This window comes from Dromaius novaehollandiae, chromosome 28, assembly GCF_036370855.1.
Source record: "Dromaius novaehollandiae isolate bDroNov1 chromosome 28, bDroNov1.hap1, whole genome shotgun sequence".
Taxonomy (NCBI): domain Eukaryota; kingdom Metazoa; phylum Chordata; class Aves; order Casuariiformes; family Dromaiidae; genus Dromaius; species Dromaius novaehollandiae.
The window spans coordinates 2409604-2422675 of record NC_088125.1 but is presented as its reverse complement, the minus strand read 5'-3'; the positions used below and the strand labels follow the sequence as shown (position 1 = coordinate 2422675).

Below are 13072 nucleotides of genomic sequence, written 5' to 3'. Positions count from 1 at the left end.
AAATTACATTGCTTCTGAAATGTCCTGTACTAAGCAATGGGATCATGGGGCATGAGAGCCTCTTTCTTAGACAATGTATTTGTCTTCTGCTTTTTAACCACAAAACTATCTAAATAGATCACTCAGGCAAAACTAGACTCCAAATAACAATCTTTGCAGCTACAACACACACTGCAGCGCTGTCTGCTTTCTGATAACTTCCACAATATGGACTGCAGTGAGCAATGCTGGCTGTGCTCTCTGCCCAGGACACAGAGGCTGCGAGTCGCTGATCTGCTGCATGGAGCAGAAGTTCCCTGTGCTCAAACCATCTCTTACTTCACCACTGCAAACAGACTGGAAAATTCCTATGAGCCTGTTAAAGGCAGGGAACAGAAATGACATGGACACTGCCATGAAAGTGTGCAGCATCTGCACAGCACAGGTCTCACCTCTGAAATCAAGTGCCACCAAACTGTGGACATAAGCATGCTTAGTGCTGTCCCGCCGTGTGGCAGTCCAAGCTGCTCTTTTAAAGTGTTGCCCCTGGACTGCACAGTGCCAAAGCTGCAGGGGAGATTTTCCCTCAGAGCCCAGCTCGGAGTCACACTTGATTGCATCATTTTTGTTTTCCTTTGCTTTTGAGATCAGGATTCCTCCCACCTTGCCGAAAACCCAGGCTTTATCCAGGTTCACAAGGGTAAGAGGGTTGCTGGTGGGTGGACCGAGTCCAGGTATACAGCTGGGTAACAAAGCCGACGCCAGTGCACGGTGTCCGATGGGGACAGCATTAGCACATTCTCAGGCAGCGCTGTTTGGGGTTTGGGAGTTTAACGCTTATAGCATCTGCTCTTTCACCACACACTTGTGCTATATGATACCTCTGCAGCCTGAGAGAAATGAGAGAGGACCCCAGCACACAGGCACTTCAGGAACAAACACAAGCACCCACCAGAGCGGTTTAATCCCACGCGGAAACAGTCGCATTTGCAGATCTAGTGACCAGCAGAGTCACTAGCAGGCTACTCACCCTGGCTTTGTCCTTGCATCCAGAGGAATTAAAGCCCTTGGAGATGAGGTCTCATTGTTCAAGATATTGCTTAAGGGAGGCAGCTGTTTTCTTTATATCTCAAGATTCACTAAAGTTCAGGAAGAGAGAGAGAGAAAGAGAGGGGAAGGCGAAAGGGGAGGGACTGAGAGAAGGGCCCAGAGGCCGTATAGAATGACAATGGAAGGAAATGCTTTATCAAACCTAGAAAGCCAACCCTGTCCTGGGAACACAGAGGGAGAAAAAAACTTGCAGAAGAAAAGCGAGTTCAGCTGCCCTGGGTTCCTCCCTTGGCAGCACAAACCCTCCTCCCCCAGCCCCTCTAGTCAAAAACACAATGCAACCCGGTGAAAGCCATCAGACTCACACACTTCTTTTTATTAAACAGAGAGAAGTTTCAGTTCTTAAAAAAAAAAAAAAAAAAAAAAAAAAAAAAAACACTCAACAACTAAACCCTGCCCGGGAATGGGAATGTGACGCTCTTCCCCCCTCCCCCGGCTCCAGCCTTCCAAGTTTCTATGAGTCAAACGTTTGCAATGTGTTACCGAAATGTTACCAATCTGGAATGCAGCATCCAAGAGGGTTTAGCTAATAAAACTTATGTTTGTTGGCTGGGAGAAAGTTGTCACCGGGGAGAATTTGGTTCTTCTTCCTTTTGTTTTTCCCATCTAGTGTCTTATCCAGAGAGGGTTAACTACTGTGTAATGCTGACATTAAAGGAGGGTGGCATTAACCCGGTGTTCCCTGACTGAAGTGAGACGGGAAATCGCACTGTTACGCGAGAAAGGAAGGGAAACAGTAAATCTGATATAGCAGGTGGGAAACTGAGGACCAGAGAGAAATTGTACAGACATCCTGAAAAACAGCTAGGGACAGGCCCAGATCTAAACTTCTGAAGCACGAGTTTTCACACACAGGCTTTGAGATTTTTCAGATCAGAAAAGCACCATTTCATCATCTAACAGTCCGCAGGTTTGTCCCAAGATACAAACTTTCATCCAAGATAGCCAGTCACTGGGCCCAAAATTTAATGCCTGCTACAGAGCTTTCCAGAAATATCTGCTCTGGATTTGCACACATCGAGCATCTCACTTTTGTCCTCAATAATTTAACAGCCTAACAAGGAACACTTTTTAATGATGTTAAAATAGCCACCAAAACCAATGACTTTTTTCTCATTTGACTATGCCTGTCTTTAACCCCTGGAAATTTATTATTTTTATACATTTTATCACTTAAAAATCTAGTCAAATCCAGTATTTTCCAGAGTTGATAAGTACACATCAGAATAATCATTTTGGAAGCTGATTTTTTTTTTTTTTTTTTGATAAGCATAACAAATTAAATTACTTCAAAGTCTTGCTGCAAATCAAGCCCTCCCCTGTTCCCACTGCTATGGGACGAGTCAATCTCTGTCCCATTTGAAGCCATCCTCTCTTTCCAGGAATTCTATCTAGGGAGAAACATAGAGATTTCAAACATGGAGTCAGTTGTGAACATAAAGAAACAAAGTCAGTGTATGGATTTTATTTTGAATATATTGGAAAAAAGAGTTTCAGATGAGGTCAAAGCTATTGGTTAAACTATTTCTATTCAGCTCCCTTCAGTTCTGCTTGGCAGCAGAACAGCCATTTGCAGATGCTGCTTTTTGCAGATGTTTCCAGGTACCCTAAGGTGCTGAATGTCCTTATAACACTGGGTAAAAGTTTCAAAAGTACAGAGGTCACTTAGATGCCTAAATCTAATTTTCACTGAAGGTTTAGGCATTACAAGGAAAACTGATGGGAAATAAAGAGAGAGCTTCCTCTCTGGTCATTCAAAAGGAGCTCTGTGCACTTCCTCAGCCTTCTGCCAGCACAACTCAATATGAGTCCTGTTGGCCATAATCACTGAGTGTCCTAGGGCTGCTGGAGGGTGCAAGTCCATCTGAGAAGGCATTGCTGACAGAAGTCTTCCCAAGCTCCCCTGCTTCCCTTGTAGCAGTTCAATGAAGCATGTGGCTGCAGGATGGGCTTCCTGCTCTGGCCAAGAACTTACCTTGCAGAACAGCTCCTTGTTTCCTGACAGGTCAATGACCTGATCAGCTCCTCCCATGGCTGCACAAAAACCAGAGAAGCCTACCTTAGGGCAGCCTATGGTCAATTTAATGTACCCAGGGTCCTCCAATATGCGATTTTGTTGCACGCCTCCTCTTGGCTCCATTTCCAATGCTCTCTCCTTCCTGTCCCTGCTGATTCTCCAGAATCTTGACCCCATCATCACTGACCCATCACTCCTCATTGCTCTTCTTTGGAAACAAGCCACTGGTGTTTGTGCTAAGGGCCAAAGGACCTCCTATGTGCTGAGAAACACAGGTGCAGCATCTTCTACCAGATCTGTGGAGGAACTTATGCCACAGCACAATAGTATTGCAGCTCTGAGCTTCTGAGCACCTCACTCATGGTGGAAGCAGAGCCCCTAGTTAATGTTCAGGGAGAGTGCATGAAGATTGTCAGGCACCTAAGGGCAGGGACCTGCCTCTAATGCGAAGAGGGAAAGGAAGAGAATGGAGGGGAAGCTGAGCAACTGTCCTTCTTCACTGCTTGCAGGCCTTAGTCTTTCCAGGAGGTGGCTCCTTCCACCTGGAATTCTCAGCTCCAAACAATTTTCAAGGCTTGTAGCCTTCACCCTTTCTGAAGGACCCTACCCTCTTCCTGCCTCACCCATCACCATCCTAAGTGCCCTCCAATAATGGTAGCTGGCCTAACGTAGGAGGCCTGGCTTCAAATTTTGCCTCTATCTGAGGGAAGGAAAATCTCCAGCAGCCAGGAGAATCCTGCCAGGATCCTTGCAAGAGTATGGACTCCACCTCTTTTATTGAAGTTGCCCTACTTTTTACAAAGACATCATTAAACCTCATTCCAGGAGCACAGCAAGTGCACAGAGCTCTCAGACACTATCAATGATCATCTCTGATGGAGTATTCTGTCAGAACAACTGGATCCCCTGACCCACCCCTGAATTGAAGAATGATAGTCAACCTGCCCTGGCCATTTCCAGCCCAAGGACATTTTATGTTTAATGGCACCTGGAACAACGTCAGTAGGAAAGAGGGAACATGGTGGTCTTTCCTCCACCTCTAAAAACCAAGCAATACCAGTTGTGTTCTAGCAGGTAGATCTGAATTCCTCAGAATAGAAAAAGTTAAAGTCATCTCAACAGCTAAAGTTCAGTTTTGCTGTTCCAAGGAGAAAGGACAAAATTGTCGATTTGTCATCACAATCGGCAGCAACAAAATTCAAAATCATGGCAGGGGCAGGGCAAAGTCTAGAACGGGCCTGGGAGGGGTCAGTCAGACATCAGAGAGCTGTGACTGAAGGTCCTTCTCTCATGCCCTGCCACATTGCTCTGATTTTGCTTGTAGACTGAGACTTGGTCTCAGTGTAGCAAGTACTGGACATGCTGTATGATTCAGACCATTCCATATTCTGTGTGAATGGGTGTGAAGGGCCTTCACCATGGCCCATTTGCTCTCAGCTGCCCTCCTCCAACTCTGGTTCTTTCTCCAGTACCAGATTCACTGTCTCAGCCTGTGATTCCCTTCTCCTCTCCTTGCTCACCTCACAGGATGTCTTTCTCTAGGCCACCACCTTCCTAGGAACTGTACTGAGTCTTTTACTCCCCTTCCAGCACAGCCTGTTTGAGAAAAGAGAGCACAACCAGCCTCAACACCTCCCTCTGTCCTCAGCTGCTCTCATTGATGAGGTGAGTGAAGCATAGAAATGTCTTGTTTTTCTGTTCTGGTGGTGCACAGGTATGAGTTGGACACTCAATCTGGACAACCAGGATGGAGGCAGACTCAAATCTCAACAAAGTTTTGGGACCCTTGATGTGAAACCTGACACACAGACAGCTTTGGGACTCAATCTGAGCAGGAGGGCTTGACGATATATGTTGTGGGTGGAGGCACCAACCCCCAACTTGAATACTGTGTTCAATGTCTGGGGTCTTTTGCTGATCTGCTCCTACACCTACAAACAAATGGATGTGTGTGTGTGTGTGTGCACATGACATACAAATGTACTAAATCACAAATTCATCGGGTTTTCAGTGTTGGACAGAGAACAGCATAAATCCAAGCAGCTACAAAGAACCAGTAGCTGCTAGTAGAGGAACCAGTAGCCACTAGATCTTAGTCATGAGATCAATGCAGTGCAGTAGCTGCCACCCAATCCATATATTTACCATGATGTTGTCTACATGGATTATCTCACAGATTATTTTATAGTTCCATTAGCTGAAAGAGATCACTAGATCTTTTCATTTAACTTCCCGTTTCATTATCTTTCAGTTGGTGAACTCTTTCCATTTGGTTAAAGCATGTCCTGCCTGGAAAGGCACCTGTCTGGATTAGATGACAAGCAGAAGGAAAAAATGAGCTACATTACTTGGGAGAATAATCAGTAATTCCTTTGTCTGATTTACTTCTTATTTGCTTTTGTCTGGCTTCAGCTTCCATCCATTTTATTCTTATATTCTTCTCTAGCAGTTTACTGAGGAGACAGTCATTTGCAGGAGTGCGGTCGCACTGCTAGTGTGGCACTTTTCAAAATATTTGTGAACAGCAAATACATATCTGAAATAGCAGCTCAGTAGAAGCTGAATAAAGTTTAATACAAGCACAGCCTTAAACTATTTTCCTACACATTTGTCCCGAGAATCATTAGAATCTGAAAATTGTAGAGGCTTATATCAGTTCACTGGGGTGGCGGGGGGGTGGGGGGTGGAACAGTGTCTAAATGATCCAAATAATCCTAAATGATCCAAATGACTGAAAAACAAACTAGGCTTGTACAAATAGCTGATGGTTTAAAGAAAAGTAGCAGTGCAACCAAAATGGAGTATTTTGGATTTTCTGGCAAATCAAGACAGTTTTTTTAAAGTATAAAGATCTTTTGTTTTGTTTGAACTGCAATTAATAGTTTTAATTCATATCAAGGCATTTGATATTAAATAAAAGTGTTGGTTCAAAATACACTGGGAGATGGTGGTAGGAGTTGAATCCACCTGTAAGCAGGCTAAGTAAGTCCATGGCTACAATGTAGGGACCAGTCTCTGCTAGTGTTATAGCATGAATTTGGAGTGAAGCCTCTTGCTTCCAGAGAATGAACTAAACTTCAGCACTTTCAAGGACAGGTCTTCTCCTTTCCAGTATATAGAAAGATGTTCTGCTGTATATGACGAACTTGGCTTTTTTTCTTTCTGGAGGTGCTGGATGCCAAATATTCAGTCTCTTAGTCTAGTACACTAAATATTAAATAGAGGCAAATCGTGGCGGTTGGGGTGTGCTACTGGCAGAGTTTAGATGTGGAACATGATTGTCCCTGGGCATCGTACATGGTCCCTTAATAGGAAGAAACATACTGATTCCCTGATTTTGTGAACTGCACCGATGGCAGGGAGTTCTAGCAGTTCTTATGCCGGACGTATTCAAAATACAAGTGGCATTTTGGGCAAATACTCTCAGAAGAAATGCAAACCAGATTTAGAGCACTGTGCTCACTCCAAGTGAAAGGCAACACTGATTTTTCAAGATATTGTGACTATTTGTAGTGTATCAGCCTATTTTAAGAACCTAGTGTTCAGATTTAAGTTTGCTTATGTTTTAATGGTACTGTTCATGCCTGCTTCCTATAATAGTCCCCCCAGCTTGTATGGGAAGCACTGCATTTGTGTAATGGTCTGTCAGTAGAGCTTAGTCATTAATAAAGGCGATGCCATCAGAATTATGGTAAAGGCACTGACTATCCTTCACTCAGCACACAGCTTCCTAACCTCTGGTACAGCAGTGTTACCCTTTTCTAGCTCTCGAGGTGGCTGTTATGTCTAGTACTGGGAACATCTGTAGGGCTGGATTTCCCTTGGGTGGCAACATCCCACATATTTCATGGCTATTTTGACTGTGGCAGCACTTAATAAGCCTGCCTGAGATCAATCCCAGCATGCAGTTTTTGGCCTTCTCTTCTTAGCGTCGGGCACCAGCATGACCAAATCCTGTAGCCCCCCACCCCACCCCAATATGGAAAAGTACCAAAGGAAAACAATCAGAAGAATAGATAAGTAATGATGGGGGACAGACAATGGAAAAAAGAAGGGAAAGTGTTTGGGAATCAAGGGCTCAAAGATGGGATGAGAAAGCCCCAGTGGGGGATGTTGATCAGGCTCCCTGACAGCCCTGCTGCTCTTGGACAGCTTCAAGGGAGCTTAGGGAATCCCTGTGAGCCCTGAGTGGGTGATGGAATGGACACAGTCCCTGCATCCTGCTCCCCCCTCCTGGTGACGGAGGACCAGGAGGAGGTTGAGGGGGTTGCATGACATGGTGGGGCCTAATGTGGGGAGAGCAGAGGGGAAGGGGTGATGGAGGAATGGAGCAAAGAACTTCGTAGGAGGTGCTAGAGGGGCCAGGAGAGGGAGTGCAGCCTGGTACACTTGAGGGCCACCTACACCCTGGTGCAGGATCTTCTCTTCATCGTAATAGGGGTAGGAACCAGGGTACTCACAACATGTGGCATGGGCACACCCATGCCCACTGCACCCTATAGCATTTCCAGGAGATGTCCCTGGAGGGCAGCAGGCTAAGGTCTGAACAGAGGCTGGTCCCTGCGGTATCTCGCCCTCTCTGGATGGTAAGATGTCCTGCCATGGGACTGAATACAAATCCCACTGCCCATCACCAGAGCATTTGTGGATCCTTGACAGTGCTACTTAAGGAATTTCCCTGGTGGCACTTCAGCTAGATGAAAAAAGGGCAAGAGAGAAAAGCCTATTCAGAAAGACAGCAGATGCCACAATGATAAATATGGGGCTGTCCTTACTTGCCTTTGCCAGGCTGTCTCATACACACAAGTACAGATTCTCCCCTCTCCATGACTGCGACGTGGCAGCAGAAGTGCATTTCCTTTCAGCTCACCCATTTATCTATCAAGGGGCTATTCTCTGATACGAAGATTTGCTGGGTACTGCACAAAGCAGCTACAGATATCTGAACTGCAGTTCACTTTCTCTCACATCAGGGACTCAACATCTGCCTCTGTCACCCTTGTTCTGGGTAGTGGTATCACTCAGCCACCTTTTCTGGTTTCATTTGCAGTGAGATTCAACAGTGTCATGCTGCCAGAATGACAATGGCACGTTTTTCCTCTTCCCCCTTTAACAACAAAAAGCAGCCTGATGGACCAGGTATTGCAAAATTGACCATCAGTGGCTGAATGCTGCTTCTTGGAAAAAAGGTATCTGTATATTCTGCTGGAGGGTGGGAAGTGGAACAAGAGCAGCAAAAACCAGGCTCATGAGGCACAGCCATGAGCATCACTTGGTGGGGAATCCCCTATATGTCTTTTCGCCTGGGTTTTACTGCCTCATCTCATTATAGATTTGAATCTTAAAGCAGCAGCAGCAAAATGTGGTCATTGCTCACTTCTGAGACCCTGTGAGAAACAGGGAAAATTGAAGCCAATCAGAAACAGACTCAACAGGCCTTATCATACCCTAAGTTACATCAAATACAGTCAGGAGTAAGTCAGTGAGGTCAGTGACATCAGAAAAGAGACAAATAAGTGCAGAGGTCTTGAAATCAGTGTTCACTGCTGCTGGAGATGAATCTCTCTCTCAGCCAGGGTCCAGCTTCACACACAGGCCAGTACCCATTACAGGAGATGAATCTCATCATCTTGGTCACACAAAAAGGCCAGAGGGGTCTAGTGATACTTTTTTTGAAGGGCATCCCATGGCTTGATTAGCAAGAGTGCCTGTATTTAGGGCGTTTATCCAGAAGTGCAGTTTGCCACTCCAGAGATGCTTAGAAATACAAAATATATAGCTTCCAAGTTTTGTCCTAGGGTCATCATGTAGCACATGAAGTGGTATCTCATCATTTCTGGGAAAGATATATGTGTGTTCTTGGAAGGAACTGAGACAAAGGGGCTCTGAGAACCCGTTTCTCCCTGCAGTGCAATGGGCTGTCTTAAGGCATACAGCTCTGAAAGTCCTCAGGCTGTCCCAGGCACGCACACTGGGCCCCAAAGTTTTTAGACTGATATGACTTTCTCTAGATGCTGGAATATTTGAGAAAAAAACACAGGTAGCAAGAGCTACTGTATGCAAACAGAACAGGACAGGTCCTATGAACTGCCTGGCAAGCCCTGGTCCAGTTTACACCAAAGAGATTATTCATATACTCTTCTACCCTCATTTAATTAAATGAGTGCAACAGCCATTTAGTTCATCTGGTGACATCCTGGGGTGTGAACAATAGGACAGTTGTCTCCACTGTACCTTTTGGGTCTAAAGCATGTTTCTGAAGAATGGTGCTTATGCTTCAAAATCACCTTGATGAAAGTTGTTTCATCTGCTTTTACTTCTATTAGCATCTGGGATTAGATTTATGTCAGCGTTTCTATTTGGCCTAGCTTCCTAGGTTCCTGTTACATTAGAGACTAGGGAGGAAATCACGTCTCTTTAAGGTAAGCATCTACATTTCATGAGAAGGATCATATATAAGATGACGAACTTGGTGCCTACATCTCTAATGACCATGTGGGAGCCTGGACAACCAGGTCAGATGGAAACTCTTCCATTGCAGCAGGTTGAGAAGTCCACACTTCACCTTTTCTGTCTGGAGGAAAGGGAAAGAAGTTTCAGCATCCCCAGTTTGCTCACAGTCATTGGTTGTGTAGATCTTTCAGGCACTAAAGACTGCAGGACAAGTACTAGCCCAAGTGGCTTTAGAAGAGACTGGGACTGGCAGGGAAAAAGACCACAATGCTTTGTCTGTTGGCACAGAAAAGTGAGATCTCATATTAAGCCCTGAGTAATTTCAATCCACATATTCCAGAGACTGGTCTAGGCTTCAGCTGCAGACGCAACCAATTGTTGTGGGAACTTGAAAAAAGTGAGAGGAGGAAACAATTTCTGTTTTCTAGCTAATGAAGCAGCAGTTTAAGTCACTTTTATCAAGAAACAACATATGGCAACAACCGAAACCCTTCAGCATCTCTCTGCTGTGGCAAATCATCCCCTCCAGTAGAACAGAATGAGATGATGATCTGGCCTCAGCTGTCCCCAGAGTGAAGTCTGTGCACCTGGGTCCCAACCGCTGTACTTCTTGGCTCAGCTGGTTGATGTACTGAGTGGCAGTGGCTTAGCTGGTCCCAACGAGCAGAAAATTAGGCTTGTTCCAGCTCCATATAAAAGCCAAACTATTTCAAAGTGCTCCAAATGAATGCCCAAATCTTGCGCAGTCCATCCAGTGCTCTGATTAGCAGCTGCAAATCCACAAGAGTTTGGACTTTCTGATTCAAAGACAGTCTCTGAGCTGCAGTCCCTTTAAAATTAAGGGGTCTGAAACATAAAGTCAGTCTGTGTAAGGAGGCTGCCCCAGGCTCTGGAAGCACAGGGTGTCCCAGGCAGTCCTGTCCTGGAGAAGCCCTACAATTCCTGTCTCCAATCATTCTGCACAGAGAACTGTTCAAGAACCGTATCTTTGATGCCCAGAGTATTAGCTGAGCTTGAACACAGTCGGGTGAGCAGCAACCAGGCAGATCCCATTTGGGACTGAGACTGTCTCTGTGAGGAGTTTTACCATGCCTGGAACAACTGTAAAACATTCAGATTTTGATTTTTTTTTTCCAGGTGAAAAACTGTTCTTCTTGGAATTTTTCTGACTGACTCAATTCTCAGTTCAGGTAAAAGAACCTGATATCCTGAAAGAGGGAAAAGGAAAAATAAAAATAATGATCATGGGGAAAGATTTGAGGAGAAAGGAAACAGCCGTGGTAGAAATATGCTTAGAAGAGAGTTTGGCAATCAGCCACACAGAATTCAGCTCCCCCAAACATGGTCATTCCTGCACTTGGTCTCAGCCAAGATCCAATAATGAATTACAAACTTTTACCTAGTTGGATATTTACATCATTTGCATGTTGGGTATAAGGGCTGAGACACATTCCACACAGAACAAATTGCCAGAAGTAAAGTCGTTTAAAGACCAGAGATAAGGGATGCTGCTTTGTTTAACAAAGAGACATTTACACATCTGAGGAAGCGAGGAAATCCTAAATAATTAAGACTGACCAAATAGTCTCCTAGGAGGAAGAAAGAGAATGAGCTTTGGGGTGAAAGATTAAAATCTTTCTGGGTTTCAAAGGGGAGCAGGCCAGCCATGAAAGCTCACCTTTGACCAAACTGGAGAACCCAAAAGATATTGTTTGGTGGCTTGAGCACTGGAGGTGGTTGGGATGGTGGATCTAAGGAGGTTCCTGGAAGTGTTCGTGCTGGGTGTCCTCTCTGAAGGGTTCATGATGGACACCTGTTAAAGGGAGCGTTTCCTTGTGGGTGAGTTTTCTGATGGAGACTCCCAAATAAGTTCCGTCTCTAACAGAGGCACCTGAAGCCTAAGGCAAACTCTGAATGCCACCCTGCAGGACAGTTAGACAGTCAGCTGGGTAAGAGAGAGACATCTTACTGTTGTGATCTCGGTATAAACTGTTCAGAAGTAGTAGGTTTTCTCATTTCTTCACCTACATCTTACATAACCATTTGGAATTGTGCCAGTTATTTTGGAGGTTATGTATGAATGAGTTAATCTGCTTCAACTTAACTTGGCTAGAGTCAGAGGTGACTTAAGGAAACTAGATAACAAAGCATCCCATACCAAAAACATATAGAGCATCTATATATCAAGATACTGGAAAATCTTAGAATTTCCTTATTTCCCAACACTGCCCCATTGTACAGGAGAGAGTATCACAATGGGGTCCATTTTCAGCAGCAAGGGCTGGGCAGACACTTTAACCACGATGGAGAGGGGCAACAGAAGTGTCTCCCAGTGACAGAGAGCAACGAGGAAAGCTCTGTGGCTGGCAGAAGGATTTTGTGCACGTCTGCACCCCCGCAGTCACGGGGAACATTTCCCAGAGTTGCTGGTGTTGCATGAACCCTTGTGTGAGAACAGGGATGGAGAACCTGAGGTACACATGGCCTCTCTGGCACAAAGTGTCTGTAGTCTGCTGGAAAGGTCAGCTCTGGACTGAAAGAAGAAAATGGGCAATCAAGGAGACCATGGGGAAAGGAAGGCCATACAGAGCTTTTGTCATAGAGTAAACGTGTATGCTTGTGGGAAAGAGGGAGAATGTGAGCACATCTAAACCGCCACTGTGGCTGTGGCTGAGGGGTTCATGCAACAGAAGGATTTGGAAAGTGGCACCCAGCAGACTTTGGAGGTGGGAATGGAGAGATCCAGGGAGGGAGCAAGCAGTGAGCAGGCCTTCAGGAACCATGTTGTGACCCCTCTTCTGAAGGAAAGCATCTGTCTAGCCGCTTTGAACTTCTCTGTTGTTGTGCAAATGCTAAGCCCCACTGCTCTAATCTGTGTTGGCATTTTCCAAGAGCACTTCTTTAAGGCTTTATCATTGAAACAGCAATCCTCTACACATTCCAGTGGGCTCCTGAAATCCCTAGCTAAGTACACAGTGCTCTGAAAGGGATATCTTCACGTAGTCTGTAAGCACTTATTTGCCATCTGTTCATACAGATTCCCCATGCATAGACCCCGTTGCACGTAAGGATGTACACGGAGTGGAAGAATTTCAAAATTTCAGGAAATTTAAGGTGAATTGTAGAATAGCGAAGAGGAATGTAAAGACATATAGGGAGAACTCTCTCACCATGTAGGGTGGGTTTGGAGTACTTAGACACTCCCAGAAGAGGCTGTGCATACTCACAGGCAGTCAGAAAACTTTCAGCAAGCTTCCAATCTGCACAGCGGGCAAGTCTGGCTCTCCACTGCGGCCATAGGTCTGTCTGACAGACAGTATAGACACACTTTCTTTGTCAAAGCCGTTAGACCTTGGACACTCCCTTCTCAGCATGTCATGAGGTTTTCCTTGTTGCTCTCACCAGGGTGGTATGAGACAGAGGTGTTTTCCATATTTTCCAAGCCCTGTAGGTCTCTAAGTGACAAACAGTTTATTTTCTCCCTAATATGCCCAGCTCCACTGTCTGTCCAGA

At 45.2% G+C, this 13072-nt stretch overlaps 1 protein-coding gene across 1 annotated transcript in view; it reads right to left on the bottom strand.

Annotated features, from left to right (window-relative positions):
• HDAC7 (histone deacetylase 7) overlaps window positions 1–1413 on the bottom strand; it is a 124240-nt gene extending 122827 nt beyond the window's left edge. Inside the window, exon 1 of the mRNA XM_026113163.2 lies at window positions 1010–1413. Within this exon, the coding sequence (XP_025968948.2) occupies window positions 1010–1028 (19 nt within the window). The 5' untranslated portion in view covers window positions 1029–1413. The remainder of the gene's footprint in view (window positions 1–1009) is intronic.
• Between the last annotated feature and the right edge of the window lie 11659 nt (window positions 1414–13072).